Below are 22,851 nucleotides of genomic sequence, written 5' to 3'. Positions count from 1 at the left end.
TAACCCATGTGGAAGAAAACGGCATTATGAAGTAAACAATTCAGGCGAACGTAAATCCTATGAAACTGTAGAAGACGTTGCGAAAGGTTATTATATTATTGAAACAGGTGCCTATACTGACGGCAAAGATTTTACATTGATTATAATGAATTCGTTTACGCTTTTCTTCTGGGATATTATTTATAGCCAAAATCCTAACATCACGGGCACTTTTTTATCTAAATATCAAGAAGTACCCCTTGATATGTACACCACTGATTTCTACAAAAATCGCAAAGAACTAATCGACAAAAGATTGAAGAATATAGCTGAAGGTTGGACATATGAAGTAACTATTCAAAACGTTACAGAGCACTGGCAAAATTATTCACATATATCAGGATTGTGTGGTCCAATAGTTAAGACTATGGATATCAAATTTCTTAAATTGATTGTGGATTGTATCGGAAGAGAGATACTGTCTAAAATTTATGAAAGATTAGTTAAAGATATACATCAGTACCAAGATATAGATAAGTACCAAGATATAGATCAGATCCAAAGTGGAATGCCTGATTTATTTTTATGGAATGTAGACGAAAAAAAGGTATGTATATTTCATTTATTTATTACTAAGGTAACAGCACGATGTCTTTTTATGGCTGTGGATTGCAGTTAAACAATTGTAACAACCCTGTGACGTATATCACGTATCAACCCTATAACACGTATATCAAGTGCATACAGTCCATTACTGAAGTACCCAGTCATTACAGATTCAAGAGTATTTTTATCATGTATATTTATACCTTTATCGTCGAGTACTGTAACAAACCCTCTTTGTGCAGCAGTTTTCACAGAAAACAAATGAGCGCTTGCTTCAGGAACATAAAAAACATTCTTCAATTCAGCATCTTTCCATTTATTATTCAGACGCGTTTGAATTTTCACCGTTCCTTGTCCTTGGGCTAACATACATACACCCTTCTTACCAAGATTCAAGAGTATTTTTATCATGTATATTTATACCTTTATCGTCGAGTACTGTAACGAACCCTCTTTGTGCAGCAGCTTTCACAGAAAACAAATGAGCGCTTGCTTCAGGAACATAAAAAACATTCTTCAATTCAGCATCTTTCCATTTATTATTCAGACGCGTTTGAATTTTCACCGTTCCTTGTCCTTGGGCTAACATACATACACCCTTCTTACCAAGTGATATATTTTCGGGTTCAGCAAATTCTGTATAAGATGAGAAATATTGCTTATCTGTAGTGATATGATTTGTGGCTCCACTGTCACAATACCATTTTCCAGCTTCAACACAATTGTTAGATGAGGCACTTAAAACAACGGACAAAAAAACAGCATCATTACTTTTATTCTTGCATAAATTCTCAGCAGATTTTTTCAATGGACACTCTCTCGCCCAATGGCCTAATTTCTTGCATCTGTGACAAGAAAATTTTTCTTTTGCACGATGTACATTTTTCTTTGACTTTGTAGTAGTTGTACTTTGGCTCTGTTTGTATTTTTCTGTCGGGCTAGTGCGTGAAACAAACGCAAAAGATTCTGTGGTACTTTGGTCACGTAATTCAATGGCACACAATTTCTCAATCAATAAATTCAAAGTTTGATTCTTTGATGGTATCGTGTCCCACAAATCTTTGAAATTATCAAAGTCCTTACCCAAAGTTGATAAGATCCAAGGGGGGGGGGGGGTATAGTCGGAAATATTAAATTTTTTTTATTGTTTCAAATAAAACTGCATACTTTCAAGAATTTTCTCTGAAATTTTAGATTGATCGCAGTAAAATTACCATAAATACAGCGTGTTGAATATCCCTACCTTCGACTCACTTTGCCGCGGCTACACGCCAGCGCGCTTGAGCGTAGTGAGAAATGTTAAACAACTGTTCGCCTTCTCTTTTGTAGATTACTCCGCGATTCAAAAAACGTATTCCAATGTACATCACTTTACGATTTGGCAGATAAATAAGAAGTTGAAGATGCAGTTGTCCAAACTTTAAATGCATTTTTCTCAAAACTGACATTTTGCACAGATTTTCTTTAGACATTTCATGAGGTAACAACGTCGAGATATTTTTCGCTTTGTGCTTATTTGTTGTTCCACAATAATAAATCTGTTGATTTTCACAAAATTTTTACCAAAACTTTCGTATTGTTGACTTCTGAGTGATACCAAAAGTTCAAAAATCATTAAAAATAAAAAACTCGACGTTGTTCCCTCTTGAAACTGATAAGCTAATTAAATATTTTTAAATTTTTTGTTTCGTATGATCCAGTGACGAGTTCTGATGTCCACCGCAAAATCCATTTTTTTTTTAGCTGCCTGTCAAAATTTGTCACCAATGGTTTATTTTTCAATATTTTGGATTGCATTTTTTTTAAATATCCTTTGTTAAAAATAAAATAATTCTACCATAGCTTCGAAAAAAATGCGCTTGATATGTTGATTTCAAACCACACCCCCTACCGGTTTCACCAACAACAAATAAATCGGTGAACATGTAGTTATTGATCGAACAAAATTCATTAGTCGATTGTATTGCGTTTTAACAACTATTTTTGTGCCACAGGTAGTTATTCGCCGAATAAGTTCTATTGTAACGATTTGTCCAACTGTACTTACTCGTTTACGCAAGCGCATTGCATTTATTTATGGTTCGTACAGTATAAATACCGGTGCACGTCATCCGCGTCATAGCAAGTGACATCACATGATACCAACGCAAAATATTTCGTAGGTCCGTTCGTTTTTAGAGTCGGTTAGCCAAGTACACTGGAATTACAGTCACTATATAGACATATTATATTATATACGCGTAGAAATAATATGTGAAGACTTCTATTACTGTAAAAGAAATATACCATAACTTGCTTCATTTAATTTGTATAAATGGATTAGAAAGCTTTTTTTATGAAGCACATTTGTCCAGATTACACTTTAACTGCTATCGAACGAAGGTGATATTTTGGCATAAATTGGTAACATTTATTCGACTGCTGCGGTATTGACACTTCACTATTGACACTTTGTTTTTATTTTTTACTACGGGGTCGGCAAAAGCAGGCAACGCTCTCGAAAAATGGGCATAAGTCCGGCAAAGCTTTCTAAATAGATTAAAACGAAGCATGTTCATACTTAAGACAGTTGTGACGGTGTCATGATACGCGGCATGTGTGCGGGAGTATCTTGATGTTCATTTTGGAGAATGGATAGGATAGACAGACGAGGAATCGTTGAGGGGCCCGCACGGTCATATGACCTGACACTCTGTGATTTCTTTCTGTGAGGCCTTCATAAGAACCGCGTTTATGCAAGCGGACTACGCACCCTTCCCGACCTCCGAACTTCAATTGAAGAAGAATTTTAAAATCTTCGCGGACAGCTTGGCGTGCTTGGCCGGACCTGTTTTTCCGTTGCGAAACGTTGCAATAAATGCATTGATCAAAACTGTCATCAATTTGAACACTTATAGTAACCCTTTTTCGAATCCCTTTTTGTAATTTCTTTGGAAAAATTCATTTTGACGCTGCATTTTTTCTCTTTAACTCTAGAATACGGGTCATTCGTAAATTTTACGACGCTCATAATACATTGGGCATTTTTGTCCACTCTCGTTTATTTTAACGATTTCCCCAATTGAGTACCTTCCACATTAGTATTGAGCTTGATAATGTAGCAGACGGTTGTTATAATTTCCAATTCTAAGACCGTTTTTCGTCACTTGGTTCGTAAATTTTACGAAAGTCCCGTGTTTATGTCATATAATAAATCAGCTGGCTATTATTGTTTGTATTTTGATTTTGAGTGGTTTCGTAAAACAAATTAAGGTAAATTGTTTTTTCGTTCGCATTACATAATATATTATTTAATATTTGAGCTTTTCTTATTAGAATGTCAAATACAAAGATTACAGTCATAGTCATGGCGATAAACAGATACAACCCTGCAAGTTTACGTCGAAATATTCGCCCAGACATAGTTGAAATCCTCAATATAACTAAAGGAGATGATGCGAATATGACCCAGAAAAAGATGAGGAAGACTTGTTTCTACTGTCCAGGCAAAAAAGGCACATGATCACCAACTATTGCAAGGAGTGCCAGAAGCCAATTTGCGGAGAACACCGAGGAGATATTTGTACCCTATGTTCCTAAAAATACCCAAATTATGTTTGTTTCATAATTTTATGCTTTTATTTTTATTCTAAGAATCTTAATTGTTTTCTATACACTGAATAAAAAATTCAAAGTAAAAAATGTAGGCTTTTCCTATGGAGTAGTAAAATTTACGATAGTCCCGTATTTACGTTTGGCAAAAACGGTCCTGTATTCTAGGGTTAATGCAAAGTTGTTGCCTGACTTATGCCGGCCCCTGTATAAGTATTTGTTTTATTATATTTATTGTTTTTATTATTTACTTTAACGTAAGATTATTACTTAATTCTTGTTTTCTATTTATAATGTTTTTATTTAAGTACATTGAATAATTAATTTGTTTTATTGTATAATCAGACCTGGATCTCGCGTTCCAAGAAAGGTTTATTAAGAGCATGCTGAAAATTTGTTAATAGCTTAACGGTATCTAGTCGGAAAAACTTTGATGTACGGGAACACTGAAAGAGAAGAAGTTTTAATTAAGGAACAGGTTACAGGTTTCGAACGTCAGAACTTCCCAATAATTCATGTATTACATAATTCCTGTCATTTGACATGTTCTACGTGTCTGACTTATTAAAATGATCAAAATATTTGTCGGACAAAAGTTTTCACAATCATAAACTTGTCAGGATGACACGTTCCACGATTAAAATCACGTTTCACAATTAAAAATTCCCCTGTTCCAGTGTTCCTATACATCCAAGTTTGTCCGACTAGACACCGTTAAAGTACTAACAAATTTTCGGCCTGCTATTAATAAACTTTTTTTTGGTACGCGGCATCCAGGCCTAAATCCACTTCTGTAATTATATGTGATTTAAATTGAATTCAAGATTTATTTTGTAATTTAGCAACAATGTCATCTTAGATCTCTGACGTAGATAATGACGTGCAATGGTATTTATACTGTACCAAACATACCACTGTAATCATATGCATAACCTATCACCTAAAAGCGTGAAAGACCCAAAAGTTATTTAGAGGGGGAAAAGGAGAATTTGACTACTAATAGTCCAGGGCGCATCTGTTTTGAGATGGACGTTGAGAGGTGACTCAAATTTTTTTTCAGAAATTGCTTGAAAATAACTCAAATAATAATATTTGAGTTATCCTCCCACTCAAAATGGTCCGGAAGATTGTTTAAATAATCAAAATAGCAAAATATGAAGGAAAAATTCGATTTTTTTTTGGTTTTTTGATTTTAACTTTAAAACTTTCATTTTTGAGAAAAGTTGTACTGATATAAAAGTTGCGTATGTAAATTTCCTACAATACAGAATTGGTTACAAATTTAAAAAATAGTCACTTTTGTTGCCAAATAGCAATAATTGCGAAAAAAACCATACAAAAACAAGTATTAGCATATTACGTTTTTCAACCATTTACGCTACACTTAGGACCTTCATATTTTAACCAGAAAAACTTTATGATATAGTAAAACAACACTGTAAATTTCATTAAGATCGGTTTAATAGATATTGCAAAATAAATTTTGCAATCCAGCTTTCGCAAAAAAAAATCATTTTTTTAAAATGTCGCAGGACTTAAAATAAAGCAGATAGCAAGTTGAATTTTTTTTGCTTATAGAAGTGTACTTTACCTTTCATTTTCAATTTGCCAACTTAAAATCGATTAATTACCACGGCGTCAGGAAATTTTTTAAATAAACATTAATTTTTGGTGCTACGCGGTGGACAGCGGTGTTCGATTCACACAAGTTGATTTCCACCAAAATTTCTTCCAATCTTTATCTAATATATTATTTTTTTACTCTATATTTTGTTGTATTTTAATATTTTAATTCCACAAAAATCAAACTAATTTTATTATTGTTTGTGAAATATTGTTTAAACAATTGCAAATGTTTAAAAATAATAAACTTTTATTCTCTAAGTTAAAATATGTGAACAAAGAAAGTTTTTTCTTAAAAAAATGTTATTTCAAAAGATAGAGTATGTGTTTTTATTTTGCAATAAACAAATTTATTTATTTATATCGAAATGTAATAAAAATTAAAATGTATCAATCATTATCAAAGGTCATTGGAATGCCCAATCAGGGCAAACTATCCGCTGTCCTGCGCGTAGCACCAATAATTAATGTTTAGTTAAAAAATTTCTGACGCCGTGGAAGTTAATCGATTATAATTTTGCAAATTGCAAATGAGTACGCTTCTATACGCAAAAAAAATTTCAACTTGCTCTCTGCTTTATTTTCAGACCTGTAACATTTTGAAAAAATGAATTTTTTTGCGAAAGCTGGATTGCAAAATCTATTCAACCGATCTTAATGAAATTTACAGTATTGTTTTACTGTATCATAAAGTTTTTTTGGGTGAAATATGAATGTCTTAAGTGTAGCATAAATGGTTAAATAACGTAAAATGCAAATACTTGTTTCTGTATGGTTTTTTCGCAATTATTGCTATTTTGCAACAAGGGTGACTATTTTTTAAATTTTTAATCAATTCTATATTGCAGGAAATTTAATTACGCAACTTTTATGTCAGTACAACTTTTCTCGGAAACGAATACTTTTAAAGTTATAATAAAAAAACGAAGAAAAAAAATCGAATTTTTCCTTAATTTTTTGACATTTTAATTATTTAAACAATGTTCCGGACCTTTTTGAGAGGGAGGATAACTCAAATATTATTATTTGAGTTATTTTCAAGCAATTTCTGCAAAAAAATTTGAGTCACCTCTCAACGTCCAAATGTACTAATATTTTTACAGATGCGCCCTGGTCTATAAACACTAATTTAAATCTGAAACTTTCCTTATTAGAACCTTTCTCTGTTAACATCCTAAATCTCTGTCTTCCACAATTTACAAGGCATAAAGACGACCAATATAGAAAACGGAAAGGATTCTACAATAGGCAATCACATTCCATTTTCATTCGTGGAAGGCAGATATTTAGATGTTAACAGAGAAAGGTTCTAATGAGGAAAGTTTCAGATTTAAATTAGTGTCTATTATTATTTTTAATAATAGATTCTGTATCTGGGACTTTCCTTTTTTCTTTCATCGTAATTTTCATAAAATATATTCACTTACGAATTGAACAACAAAATTCTTTAATCAATCTCATTGTTCTCTAAACGCAAAAAATCGATATTGTCCATTTTTTACCAAACTCCACCATAATAATTATAAATCATAGGTAGTTAATATGTAGTTTAACAAACTTTTCAAAGCAGTACTTTTATAATTTGAATGTAATTTCCAGGCGAAATTCGTGGTGGTTAAAGAGGAAAATGACCTCTCTATAAAGCAGAAATTGTGGCTGAAGTACTTAAACTTAATCGGAGCAAATGCAGAAGTTTGTCACGTACTCTGTAAGTACTCATTATAGTAACAGCTTGGTTAGTTTCTAAAAATGTAGTGTGTAGGTTTTTGACAATACTTTTATTTTTTGATAAACAAATGCCAAGTACGTAACCTAAAATACACTTGAGAGCAAAAAATCGGCAAAAAGTCGGCAGTCTCAAGGGCTTACCGTCGCTACCAGGAGACCAGTAGCTACAGCAGTAATGTTTTGGAACCCAATCGATTCGGATGTACGGTAAAAATTGCTAACGACTATCGTGTTTCAAGTTTTTACGGTCGCCGTAGTTTGAGTATTGCAAAAACAAATACATACCTTTAAAATAAGTAAATTTTAGTGTATAAGTTATATTTTTAATAATAGTTTTAGTGTATAGTTTGAAAAAACAATAACAGTGGGTTGTGTTTATGTGCATTTTTGTTAAGTGATAAAGTGACAATAGAAAAAGCAAGTATCCCGCCAGATCGGGGTAAATCGAAAAGGAGTGAACAGGATGAGGAAATTATGGATGCGGAGATAAATGGAAAAAGAAATAAGGAAACCGAAGACGAAAACGAGAGACTAAAAAGAATAAAACTAATAGAAAATCCAAATAATGAGGCACCGGTAAGTATTGAAAAAAATGAAGAAAAAAATAAATATGCTGAGACAGACCAAGGACCTTATTTTGTATTTATACAAAACCTGGAGGGGAACATCGGGAGGCTACACAAGGTAGGGACTGCTCGTTTGATTATTAATTCAGCTCCAGAAATTAAAAATAACATCATTAGTATGAAAGTTGTAGGGAAAAATAAGGTTAAGGTAGAGTTAAACTCTTCAAAAAGTGCAAATATTTTAGTCAATTCATAAATTTTGAAAGAAAAAATACCAACTTTTTTAACCCAACGTAAAGGTGTTATTAAGGAGGTTGACCTTGAGTTATCTGAAAAATAACTAGCAAAAATTATTGAACCTCGATATGGAAACAATTTAGAAATTCTAAATGTAAAAAGAATGGTACGAAAGAATTGGTCCCAACTTCCACTATAGTTGTGACATTTAGAGGTAAAATCATTCCAAATCGGGTAATAATAGAAAAATTGATTTATAACGTTGAATTGTATGTTCCCAAAGCCAAATGTTTGAGATTGGGACACGTAATGGATCAATGTAGAGGAACTCTGGGATGCAGACACTGTGGAGAAAATCATGAAACGGATTTATGTGAAAAAACAAGTGAACCAATTTGTATTTTATGTGGAGCCGATCATTCAGCAACAGATCGTAAAAAATGCCCATAATTCGATACCCAAAAAAAATTAAAAATATTATGGTAACAGAAACCATACCATATATGAAGCAAAAGAGGAAATTGAAAAAAGTTATGCTAATGTAGTATTAGACCGAACTTCAAACGTAGGACATCGATTTACTTCTTACAAATCGCAACATAGATATAAAAATATCACATCTAATGCAGAATCGTCGGGATATTCCCAGCAACACAAATCAATTTTAGAAACTCCTAAAATAACATCTCACCCTGTATATGAAAAATATCGGAATATTCTACAATATAGTGAACGAAATTGTACACAATCTCAAAATAATATACACCAACAAAAGTCAAAAATAGAAGAGTTGTGCTCTATTATCTTAACCTCATTTAAAGAACTTTTAACAAATAAGAATTTACAATCCCCAGAGGATTCAATGTTAATAGATACATTAATAAAAGATTTAAACAAAACAATACATAGTTAAATTCAATATCCTTCAGTATAATATAAGGTCATTAATACACAATAAAGGTTTACTAGAAAAATGTTTGTTTGATAATAATACTCATTTGAATATTTTAAGTGAAACTTGGTTGAAGAAACATTGAAGCCAAACTTCAATGGGTATCATTTGTTTCGTTCAGATCGTGAGGACGGTTTCGGTGGCGTTGGTATTCTTCTAAAGAAAAATATTGCTTTTAATAATACAAAGATTTTTAAGAGTATTGAAAATTTAATGATTGTTTCTCTAAGTGTTAAAGTAAGTAACTCATTTACGCTAAATGTTTATTCGATATATGCTAAACCGAAATTAAATATATCTGAAAGAAATTGGACATTGTTTTTTGAAAGCTTGGAAAAACCTTTTATTTTGCCCGGGATTTGCCCAATGCTGCAGTGTCGAAACAGTGAGCTATGGAGGTAGTTCGTGTATATTTTTGAGGTACTTTATCTTAAGGAAAAACAGAGCTTGAGTTCGTGCCCGGTGGTGGTCGCGGAGGGGATTTGACAGCGGATCGTTACATTACAGATAGTCTCCAAGATAATGTTTCCTACACCGACTACATGGGTGACGGCATCATGCTAAAGCATGATAACGCTCGATGGCACACAGCGCGGATTACAAAAGATTACCTGGCCGACACCTATATAACAATAATGGACTGACCTTCATGAAATCTTCTTCTTCTTCTGGTAGCACTACAACCCGGGATGGGTCTTGGCTGACTGCACAACTCGCTTCCATCTCGAACGGTCGTCCGTGATAGTTAGGTCAGTGGGTAACCCCATTGTTCGTAGATCTGACCATATATTGTCTCTCCATCGCATTCGTGGGCGTCCTAAGGGCCTTCTTCCTGTGGATGCTTCCTCCCAGATCACTTTAATAAGGCGGTTATTAGAGATTCTATGGACATGGCCAGCCCATCTTAGACGCTGAGATTTAATTTCTTGGGCTAAGGATTCCCTTCATTAAATACGGATATGAATCCCATCGAGCACCTATAGGATAAGCTTAAACGCAGAGTTCGGGTCCGCAATCCAACACCAGTGACAGTGCCGGAGCTAAAAACTGCATTAGATGAATAGTGGGAAGCGATTTTTCAGGAATCAGTAAAGAACTTAATAAGGTCACATGAAAAGTGTAATACAACGCAGAGGAAGAAATACTCAGTATTAATTTTGACTTCTTAGATTTTTTATGTTAATTTACTTTTATATTCATTACGTAATGACTCATTTCAAATTATTTTTCTTGTATTTAGTTATTCTTTTCGTATTAATTAGTTAGGTAATAATTTTATAAATATTTGGGTCATTTCTATAAAAATTACTTCCTTTCACATTTTACTTGTAAATTTACCTTGTGTGTGGATAGACACTTACCAAACACCGTATTAACACTTATTTTACTTTTGAGTAGATGTTTTGCTTTCAAGTGTAGTGCAAGTAAAAATGGTTCATAATGTTTTTTAAGCCTTGATTATCTTTGTGCAGAAGAAACAAAAGTTTAGTGCTTTGACTTCGAGCTAGGAGTTTTCCATTTCTTTATTCTCGTCCAGTACTGTCCTTTTCCATTTTTTTGATCTGCCTTCTTGTCTAGAATCGATTCGAATGGAATTAAATCGAACCGAATCTAATCGAAAATTTCATTAATTTACATTTGAATCGGTCATTTCAGAAACAACATGAGTCAATTTTTGGCAATATTGACATTTCTTCATAAATCCGTTTGTTATACGTCAACTCACCATGCTAAGCAGAAATGACATAAGTCTCGACTTACTGCAATAAACTACAGCTTAATATAAATACCTATTCCATCCGAAAACCACATGAGTCAACGACTGATGTTTTTTCTGCGGATCTTGTTTCTTGATTATTGTTTGAATATATTATGCAGTGGTCTACCACTGATGCAATTAATGATGATTAATGCTTATACTTTGTTTGACAGACAATTTCAAATGACAAGAGTCACTTTTTTTGAAAACCATAATGTGACAACAAAAAACAATTTAAAAAAATATGTAATGCATAATGTACAGGATAGGGAAATATTATTGCAGCAATTAATTTTAAAGCAGTTTTCTAACAGCGCTTTAAAACAAAATGATTTACTCAAAACTATAATTTCTGACTCATATTGTTTCTGAAATGACCGATTCATTTATAGTAGTAATAAGGCGCTATAAAAAGTACTCACTTCTGTCGACACTCTCCAAGTGCCGCGCTCTTTCGCTCTATATTCTTTATTAATAATATATCTTTACTTTTAGGTACAAGATCTAAGAGAACAGCGACCGATAGCAACAATAACTAAAGTAAGAAAAAAGAAGCATTTGTTGAGCATTTGGCCTTTGAAGACAAAATAGTTATAGTATTTGATGTTACATGACATTTTTATTTTTTTAACGATGTACAAAATGGGTTTGAACACTAGAATTTGTTAAAGGTTGTAATATGCATGTGTCATGACTTGTTTAACATATCGCGATATTTGATAAACAAAATGATAGTGCTTCAACCCACAGGCTGTGATATTCGCTATTTTTTATTAAGTATTCTAAATTTACATTTAAATATTACGTATAGTCGAACCGCTGAGAGAATATTAATGGGACACGGACATACATGTCATTTTCTCCCTAAAGTCCATTGCACGTCATCAGTACGATTTTTACACAGTAGCAATAGGGCTTTTCATTCACAGTCATTTGTTTCGAGCTTCTGTCATGTGTCACATAATATTAATATATCTATCGTACGTTATTGGTATATACCAATGATACAAACCAAATATACGTGTGACGTAGATATATTAATATTATGTGACACATGACAGAAGCTCGAAACAAATGTCAATCGATGAAAAGCCCAATACAATTAAATTTTTAGTATCATCAACGAATAAATAAAGTGATGAGAGCGCTAATAACCGGCAAAATAACGCAAAAGATGGAATACATATTAAGTTGTTAGATAAAAAGAAATGAAACTAGTAGAGTTGGGAAATTTAGCGATAAAAACGTATAAATTTACATTCTATTTATTGTTTCCCACCTTTAAACGTATCAGAGGAGTATGTCAACTACAACTGTCACAGTGACAGTTGCCAAACTCGTCCGATACGTCTAAAGGTGGGGAACAATAAATATAATGTGAATTTATAGGTCTTTATCGCTGAACTTCCCACCTCTACTAGTGTAATTTCTTTTTATCTCACAACTTAATATGTTTTCCATCTTTTGCGATATTTTGCCGGTTATTAGCGCGCTCATCACTGTATAATATACTCTCCTAGAAGACGTTTTTAAATGGGAGACATTGTCACGGTTATTTGTCACTTCAAAATACTCCTGTAAAGGGAGACTGTACAAAGTGTTGGGGAAAAGTGGGAAAGGAGTACAAACGGAGCGATTTAACTTATCCAGCCTTAATAAAATTTCGATGCTATTGATTTCCAAATTGTTTTTTTTATATAAAATCTTTATTTTTCGTAATATTAAATGGTTAAATTTATAATTTTAAAACTTAAAAAGGTAGGCTATGAAAACTTCAATATTAAAAGTATTTTTTTCATTACATGTAAATAAAATTTTATAATTTTGATTTAAAAATGGGTTTGTTCCAACACGACGAAAAACTGTCTCTTAACATTTTGTTATACTTGGAATAACAATATTACTCTGGGCTAATTAGCAAAATTCATGGAAAAGTTATTTACCAGCAATTTTATTGCTGGTAATTATAAGATCCTATATATTAATAATATAGGTATGCAAAGTCCGTAGATAGTGTGCTACTTTTTTATAAACAAAATGGCGCCGACAAATCGTATTTTTTTCAATCATTGCTCTATAACTCCGAAGATTTTAACTTTACAACAAAAACACCCAAATAAAAATTCACCGCAATTAAATTTTGCATAGAGATCTGTTTTTCACGATTGGCTTCGACGAAAATTTTCCTCGGAAAATGTGGGTTTTCCTAACAAAAACTCTAATTTTCAAATAAAGTTTTAGGTAAGTAATTATTAATCAATAATTAAATAACTTAGTGACATCAAAGCTTTCTTGGTATAGATTGTAATTCCAGAAGCCGGTGAAAATTAAACGGATATTTTAGCAACAATTCAATTGTTAATTAACAATTTACGATCTCAATAATAACCAAAATAATAATGATACATTGATCAAAATTATAAAGATGAGATGCTTATTTAATATTTTATCGACAAAATATAAATTTTTTCTTTTTTTTTGCATAATCTTTAAATTTTGAAAAAAAAATAGTTATAATACGTTGGTCTAATTAGTAAAGTACAAAGAAAGGTTATATACCAGCAATTGTATTGCTGGAATCGAATTATAAGATCCTATATATTATTAATATAGGTATGCAAAGTCTGCAGATAGTGTGCTCCTTTTTTTATAAACAAAATGGCGCCGACAAATCGTATTTTTTTCAATTATTGCTCTATAACTCCGAAGATTTTAGCTTTACACCAAAAACACTCAAATAAAAATTCACCCCAATTTAATTCTACATAGTGGCAAGTTTTTCCCGATTTGCTCCGACGAAAATTTTCCTCGGAAAATGTGGGTTTTCCCAACAAAATCTCGAATTTTCAAATAAATTTTTTGGGCCAGTAATTATTTATCAATAATTATATAGCTTGGTGAAATAAAAGCCTTCTTGGTATAGATTATAAATTCAGAAGCCGGTGAAAATGAAACGAATATTTTAGCAACAATTCAATTGTTAATTAACAATTTACAGTCGCAATAACAACCAAAATAATCATGAGACATTCATCAAACTTAGAAAGATTATAAAGGTGTGATGCCTATTTAATATTTTGTCGACAAAATATAAATTTTTTCATTTTTTTGCATAATCTTTAAATGTTTAAAAAAAAATTGTTATAAACAAATTAACATTTCTCAGAAATTGTTTATTATATTCTAATTTTAAAAAATACTTTAAATTCGGTATTTCATATGTCTTGAAAATGAATGCTTTAAAAAAAATTTACAACCATTTGCAAAAAAGTTATGAAACAGCAAAGTAAATATACGATATCTCCGTTGTTTATAATTTGTTTTAATTGTTTCAAAGCTTAAATGTGAGTCTATGGTACAAACTAATTACTCACAAAGAATGTCAAAAATTAGTCCAATGGTTATATTTTAATCAAAGATTAAAAATACTTTTTTTTGTAATTTTTAGCGCAAAAGTAGGCCTAATACAGAGTCGGAGCTAAAATGTTCACTCGAAGCGACTGACACGCAGCATACATTATTTATTAAAAGTGTACGTTGCGCGGCCGGTCGTCGCTCCGAGTGAAAATTTTAGCTACAGTACTGTATTAGTCTACTTTCACGCGTGTAAATTACAAAAAAATATATTTATAATCTTTAATTAAAATATAACCATTAAACTGATAATCGATATTTTTTGTAAATAATTAGCTTGTAGTTTAAACTCACTTCTACGCTTTGAAAGAATTAAAAAAAATTATAAAAACCATAGTAATCGTATGTTTACTTTGCTGTTTCATAACTTTTTTGCAAATGGTTGCAAAAAAGTTTTAAAGCATTCATTTTCAAGATATTTGAAATACGCATTTTAGCTATTTTTTAAAATTATAATATAATAAAAACTTTCTGAGAAACGTTAATTTGTTTATAACTATTTTTTTTAAACATTTAAAGATTTTGCAAAAAAATTAAAAAATTATATTTTGTCGACAAAATGTTAAATAGGCATCTCATCTTTATAAGATTTGAAAGTTTGATCAGTGTATCATAATTATTTTGGTTATTATTGCGACCGTAAATTATTAATTAACAATTGAATTGTTGCTAAAATATTAGTTTAATTTTCACCAGCTTCTGGAACTATAATCTAAACCAAGAAGGCTTTAAGTCACCAAATTATTTAATTATTGGTAGATAATTACTTATCTAAAAATTTCTTGACAATTAAAGATTTTGTTGGGAAAACCCGCATTTTCAGAGGAAAATTTTCGTCGGAGCAGATCGGGAAAAACACGTCTCGATGCAAAATTTAATTGCAGTGAATTTTTATTTGGGTGTTTTTGTTGTAAAGTTAAAATCTTCGGAGTTATAGAGCAATAATTGAAAAAAACACGATTTTCGGGCGCCATTTTGTTTATAAAAAAAGTAGCACACTATCTGAGGACTTTGCATACCTATATTATTAATATATAGGATCTTATAATTCGATTCCAGCAATAAAATTGCTGGTAAATAACAGAAAAATGGCCTATTCTCCGATAATCAGCCCAGACTATATTGTTTATGCAAATATTAAACGATTTAGTTATGAAAAGTAAAAATATTAATATTTTATTTTCTACAAAAAAATATGGTAGGAGTAGAGAAGTAGGATTTGATCTGTAATTTTACAAATTGAGTTGTTATTTCGACTTTTATGTAAAATAATAATTGTGCGGTATATATATCTCGGTGGTTTAACTACGTATTTATTAATTTGTATACGCTAAATTTTCTTCTTTTTTATATCTAGATGTAGGTAGTGAGTGCCTACGGTAAAGCGAATTTTACCTACGTTTTTAGCACTTTTATTCTTCTTGTACACCTTCACGTACAACAATAGAACAATATATCGTCTCTACCATTTCCTACTATCGAATGTGAAAAGTGGTACTTTTAAAGTGGTACTTTTCAGGAGAGCAAGATAACTCTTGTTTATGAACTCCTAAATCAGCACCTTGATAGATGGGAAACTTTTTATAATTTTGAAGTTATACTTCTTTAGGCGCGATTGAGAGTAAAATTTTTCATAAATCTGCGCGCATGCGCACACAGACAGTATGACGTTTAGTTGCTAATCTTTCAAATTATGTATCAGCGCAAATAAGCCATTAAAATAATATATTAGTGTTTTTTAATAAATGTATTATTTATTATAATTTTTGGGTCTTTGAATTTGTCTTCCTTGGGCGTAAAATAATAAAATATCTATTTTTATATTTCACTTGTCACCGTTATGTGTAATTATGTATACCTATCCGAAACGTCAATAACACGTGCCTTGATAGCCTGGTTGGTAGGGCATTGGACCAGAGATCGAGAGATCGCGAGATAGCGGATTCAAATCCTGGACGATTCATATTTTTTTTAATTTTTGGCATTGTTAAAATTTTTGGTAATTATTGTTAATTTTTTGTATTGTAACTGTTAAGTTTATTTATTATTGTCGGTCTTGACGGTCCAGTTAGCTGGGGCTCAGTCGATCGACAAGTTTAGTGGATTTGCGATTTGCGGTCGCTGGTTCGAGCCTCAGCTAGGTCATGAAATTTATAAAAGGCCAACGCCGTAGTATAAAACTCAATAGAGTCTACGGCTTGGTCTGGAATAAACTGGCGTCTGATCGGCCTATGGAGGAGCGGTACGGGAAGGGATAAGGGCTTCCGGCTTGGTGATACTCCTCCATAGAGGCCTACCGAAGGGCGTTGACGCCTAAGAACGGTGTATACATACAAGTATATTTATTTCGTTGAAATTATATAATAGAAGTATAACTTTTTACGTGCGTACAAAGTACACACGCACATTCTTTTTATGTATGTAATGTTTAATTCTTTTTAGATTGAACAGCTTACCGTTTTTTTTCCAAAAAATCATATTCGCTACTTAACTTTTTGTGTTAATTAACGATTTGTATTAACACATTCATATTCGTAAACGAAAAGGAGGAAGAGTAAAATAATTTTAATGTTCTAACAAAAGTTTATTACAAATCGTTTAATTAAACATTGAAGTTATAGGATAAAATGGGAAAATTATATTTAAAGAAATTATTAAAGCTATTTTTTGAAAGTAGATACGTATTGCTAGAAAACTAGTGTAACTATACCCTGTTTTTAAACTGGGAGGAGTAAACTCAAAGGACAGATTCACACCCAATAATGTCACTAGAAAAATCACCAGATTCGTCTTTTTTTTTTGGTTGATCATGTCGACCTTCGACGGTAATCCGTAAATAGATATACTAATACGTCTATTTTGGCTTCTTTATATATTGTTGTGGTTTGCTCAAATGTATGTTTCTAATATTTATTTTAAAAGGAATTAATATGATATCTCAGGGATCTTTTACTAATTAAAACAAAACGTGGCTTCAAAGTATTTTTTTTTGCTAGTTGCCTTTAAGGAAAGGGATAGACAATAGGAAAATAACTTTTCACACAATTATGAACTTTCAAAGCAAATGTTGTATTTTAAAAACCAATCAAATATCAAAAGTAAAAAAATTGAATAAACATATACAATAATCAGAATAATAAAAATTTCAAACATTCATCAAATCATACATTCAAAATTATCAATACAAATTAATTAAACTTATATCCAAATCAAAGATTTCTTAATTTTAGTGATTCACGATAAATTTTCATTTATTTTAATTCTCTCCAACAAATCGAATAACTCTAATTTAAATAGGTGGTCGTGATTGATGGTCTCTGTTTACTAAAATGACGAAACTAACCTTTTGTCCCCAAAATTGATGACTTCACCTCTCTCTTCTTTGATTGTGTCTTGTCCACGTTGCTCGTACTTTTCAGTTTCTCCAAATACTCCTACTAACTCTGCTTATCTGCAAATCTTAACTACATGAATAAACCCCTTCTATCCAGACACAAGGATATCTCAACTAATCGACTTGGTCCAGTATAAAACTATACATCTGTTTATCACTTACAGCATGTCAGTTATTTCTTCTGTCTGCTACCACAGTTGGAACTCCTTCCACCAAACACAAATACAAATTTTTACAACATATACTTTTTTCAAGACTTAGCTAATTAGCAACGTCGTCTCAGCAGAAACTGTCGTGTTCTCGCGCGGTATTCAATTCACAATGCCGTCTCCTCTCCTGGCAAAACTCCATCCAAATCATTTAATCTCCCACTTCGTTTTTTTTTCGCCCAATCACGACCTATATCTATCCAAACAAATTTTACTGTCTTCTCAAAAAAACCAACTTTCTACTATCTAATAATCCGTAAGTCATTCTTACTAAACACATAATTGACCTTTTCAATTTCTACGGAAAAAAGGATAATTACCTATTCTCAAACGACCATTTACTAAACCTACTCTTTTGTATAATCTTTTCATTTGTTTCGTGGTATACCGTACAATAGAAAGTTCAACGTTAAATGTTTACAAATGTCTGTCTAACTGACTAAACGGTAGAAAAACCAATATATTGTTTTATTATTTTCGGGGAATGTCTTTAAACCGAATACGATTCACTAATTCCGAAAAACACTTTCTTATATCTAATGCTTAATATACAGGGTGTTGCGATTTCTGTCGATCGGTGATTTGATTTTTGTCTTAATATTTTCTGTTTTATTTTTAAAAATATGGAAACCTCAATAATGTATATTGGCTATTAGGTCTGTATATCTGTGGTCAATTCTGCAGTTAATCAAAGAACTTTTCACTACCCAATGTTCGACACTGTCGAAAGCCTTTTCGAAATCTGTGAACGCTAATTATACAGTGAGCACGTAAAGGTTGGAATAAATTCATTTTTTCATACATGGGCAATTTTCGAAATAAATCACGAAATAGGTCAATTTTTATTTTTAAATTACGACTTTTCGGCATATATATCATACTAGTGACGTCACCCACCTGGGCGTGATGACGTCATCGATGATTTTTTTTTAAATGAGAATAGGGGTCGTGTGATAGCTCATTTGAAAGGTAATTCAATTCTCTATTCAGTAATATAAACATTGACATACAAAGATGAATGTGTTTAATTTATTTAATGCAAAATACATTTTACTGCTATCGGAAAACAGGAAAAAATGTTTTATATTTGACAAATAATAGTATATTGTACAACAAGTGAGAAAAAATATATATTTCTCACGAGCGCAGAAGTTTGTTGGCACGAGGCGAGGGCCGCAAATCAAGCGAGGGAGAAATATGTCATTTTCTCATGTGTTGTACACTGTACAATTTCTATGGATGCGGTTTTGTCAAGACTTCAAAGTTAAATAATTTAGGTGCTTTTAGGTATATTATAATATTATATACATGTAGGTATTTAATATTCTTAAAATTTATTTACCTTATTTTTGAACAGTTTTGAAAGACAATTCCTGGTAGGTTTTGCTTTAACACATTTATTTGACAACGTTAATTGTGTTTTTATTGTGCATGTTACCATGGACACGGCGATCATAGTATGGAAGACCGTAGGAGAACCCGTGAGAAAAAATATTTCTCACTGCAATGGCCGACTTTTCTCACTGCGTGAAGAATTGTTCGTTTTGAATGTAAGTAAGTAGTGAGAGAAGTTGCTTATTGTATAGCATCCATAGAAAAATATTGTTTTTGCATAAATTCAATATTAAAGCAGCCACCTTCCTGTCTCTTGACAGTTTGAACATTTAATTTAACCGAAAAGCAATGATTATTTTTCAAATAAACATTCTTTTCTGTTTTCTGAGAGCAATAAAATGTATTTTGAATTGAGCAAGACATAAATTCTTCTTTTTATGTTAATAAATTGAATTCAAAAAAATTTTTGGACGCCCTTTATAAATAATTATGTTAATGTTTATATTACTGAATAGAGAATTGAATTACCTTTCAGCTGTCACACGACCCATATTCTCATTTAAAAAAATCATCGATGACGTCATCACGCCGAGATGGGTGACGTCACTAGTATGATATATTATATACTAAAAAGTCGTAATTTAAAAATAAAAATTGACCTATTTCGGGATTTTTTCCAAAATCGTCCATTCTCGAGAAAATGAATTTATTCTAACCTTTACGTCCTCACTGTATAGAGGAATGACGTGGTATTCATTTGTTCATTTTATAAGGATTTTCATACTTAATAAATGCTCACTTACGCTGAATTCCGTTCTAAAACCAGCTTGTTCTTTCGACTGGCATCAGTCGAATTTTGTCGTCAGTCTATTGGTTAAAATTTTTGTTACGAGTTGGAAATGGTAGGGACGATATAATAAATTTGACACATCAATTTTTCAGATTCAAAAAGGTATAATTTGCCTTTTAATTGTTTTATTGTATCATTATTTTTTGTTTACTGTCCCTTTTAAATATTTTTAACTTAAACTATTATTTACTATTTTAACTAACTATGAATGTGCAATATTATATCGTGTTATCACATATTTTATCTTTTTACGTATAAACATGTTTGTATTGAATATATATTTTATAATTATATTGTTATAAAAAAATAAATAATGCCTAAATTATGTGATTGTAGTTTTATTTAAAATATATGTAATTTGAGATCAAATCTAAATAATAAAATGACATTATTAAACAATATCAGGGGCGTAATAAGAAAATAAGGGAGGCAATACGTACATACACGGCGCGCCAAACCTCTGGTTTTCATTGGTTACGGCAAAATATAGGAGTACGGTCCTGGTAGGCAAATTGTGAGGTTGATTAACGTCTGTTCCGTGAATAATCCAATTTCCATTGGAATTACGAATAGATAAATCGCCAAGTTAACACAGTGTGTAAATAAAAGTACAAGTGCACTAGTGAGTGAAAATAAATCGTCCAAAGCATCGAAAAAGTAAGATCTCTCCATTATTTACTGTAAACAGGTATTTTAGATGCCAATAATTATTCGAACAATATAAATAAAATAAAACCACTGATAAGAAATTCAAGTTTTGATGGGTCAAACAGACTTGATTTATTTTCGCAGTGCAGAGTCGGACTTATAAAATAAATCTAAAATAGTGCGAGAATTAAAAATCAATAATTTTAATTTTTACGGTGATTACGAACTGGCTTAAAGTTAATTTCTAAATTAAGTTTATAGATTGTGTCTAATATAGGTTTATTTTTTTAAACTAACCTTATATTTTATATTGTATTCTATACAGATTTTTCTAATTGTAACATTTAGCGGGGCACTTTTAGAAAATGGAAAGAAAGGATAATGACACAGGAAGTGAAACCGATGACGAAACGAAACGCAAAAGAGAAAACTTGGATGATTGTTTTAATAGAAGTAAAATTACAAAACGGTCACCAAGCAAAGCAGGCAACGAAAAAAATGAAGACATGGAAAATGTTATGATTACGATGATGAGAGAGCTCATGAATAAAAATGATGAAATGCTTCAGGAAATAAAACAAATAAGAAAAGAACAACAACAAACCAATAAAGAGTTAATGGATGTAAAAGTAGAGAATCAAAAACTAAAAAAAGAAGTAAAATTGCTACATGAAAGAATGGAGCAACTGGAGAAATTTAGCAAAAAGAAAAGCTTGATCGTAACTGGGTTGAAAGTACAAACAAATGATGATAAGAAATTAAAAGAAGAAATGGAAAATTTCATAGCCCAAGAGTTGCAAACACAAATAAAACTAAGAAGTGCAACAAAAATAGGAGAAACAGTATGCGCAATAGAGACAGAAACTTTCACGGATAAAATGGAAATCCTAAACAAGAAAAGTAAACTAAAACAGCATAAAGACCGTATCTATATAAACAACGATTTGACATCGAAAGAAAAAGAAATACAAAAGGATTAAAAGGTTAATGTTTATATTACTGAATAGAGAATTGAATTACCTTTCAGCTGTCACACGACCCATATTCTCATTTAAAAAAATCATCGATGACGTCATCACGCCGAGATGGGTGACGTCACTAGTATGATATATTATATACTAAAAAGTCGTAATTTAAAAATAAAAATTGACCTATTTCGGGATTTTTTCCAAAATCGTCCATTCTCGAGAAAATGAATTTATTCTAACCTTTACGTCCTCACTGTATAGAGGAATGACGTGGTATTCATTTGTTCATTTTATAAGGATTTTCATACTTAATAAATGCTCACTTACGCTGAATTCCGTTCTAAAACCAGCTTGTTCTTTCGACTGGCATCAGTCGAATTTTGTCGTCAGTCTATTGGTTAAAATTTTTGTTACGAGTTGGAAATGGTAGGGACGATATAATAAATTTGACACATCAATTTTTCAGATTCAAAAAGGTATAATTTGCCTTTTAATTGTTTTATTGTATCATTATTTTTTGTTTACTGTCCCTTTTAAATATTTTTAACTTAAACTATTATTTACTATTTTAACTAACTATGAATGTGCAATATTATATCGTGTTATCACATATTTTATCTTTTTACGTATAAACATGTTTGTATTGAATATATATTTTATAATTATATTGTTATAAAAAAATAAATAATGCCTAAATTATGTGATTGTAGTTTTATTTAAAATATATGTAATTTGAGATCAAATCTAAATAATAAAATGACATTATTAAACAATATCAGGGGCGTAATAAGAAAATAAGGGAGGCAATACGTACATACACGGCGCGCCAAACCTCTGGTTTTCATTGGTTACGGCAAAATATAGGGTTTGCTTTAAAAATTTAATATTGATCTAAGTCGGGACATTCTGTACGTATATGAATTAGTGATGTTACCAGGGTCGGACTGGCTCATAAAAAAGGCGCCAACCCAAATTATAAAAAAGGCGCCAGC

General features: G+C 31.4%; 1 protein-coding gene across 6 annotated transcripts in view; it reads left to right on the top strand.

Annotated features, from left to right (window-relative positions):
- Positions 1–22,560, top strand: part of LOC114337623 (fanconi-associated nuclease 1) — a 148,930-nt gene extending 126,370 nt beyond the window's left edge. For all 6 annotated transcript variants that reach the window (XM_028288118.2, XM_028288117.2, XM_028288119.2 and 3 more), the window contains 3 exons: positions 1–586; positions 7,399–7,507; positions 11,537–22,560. In XM_028288118.2, the coding sequence (XP_028143919.1) occupies positions 1–586; positions 7,399–7,507; positions 11,537–11,580 (739 nt within the window). In that variant the 3' untranslated portion in view covers positions 11,581–22,560. The remainder of the gene's footprint in view (positions 587–7,398; positions 7,508–11,536) is intronic.
- Positions 22,561–22,851: the final 291 nt, after the last annotated feature.

Source organism: Diabrotica virgifera, chromosome 7, assembly GCF_917563875.1.
Source record: "Diabrotica virgifera virgifera chromosome 7, PGI_DIABVI_V3a".
NCBI lineage: Eukaryota > Metazoa > Arthropoda > Insecta > Coleoptera > Chrysomelidae > Diabrotica > Diabrotica virgifera.
The sequence above is the reverse complement of the archived record's forward strand: the minus strand, read 5'-3'. Positions and strand labels throughout refer to the sequence as shown.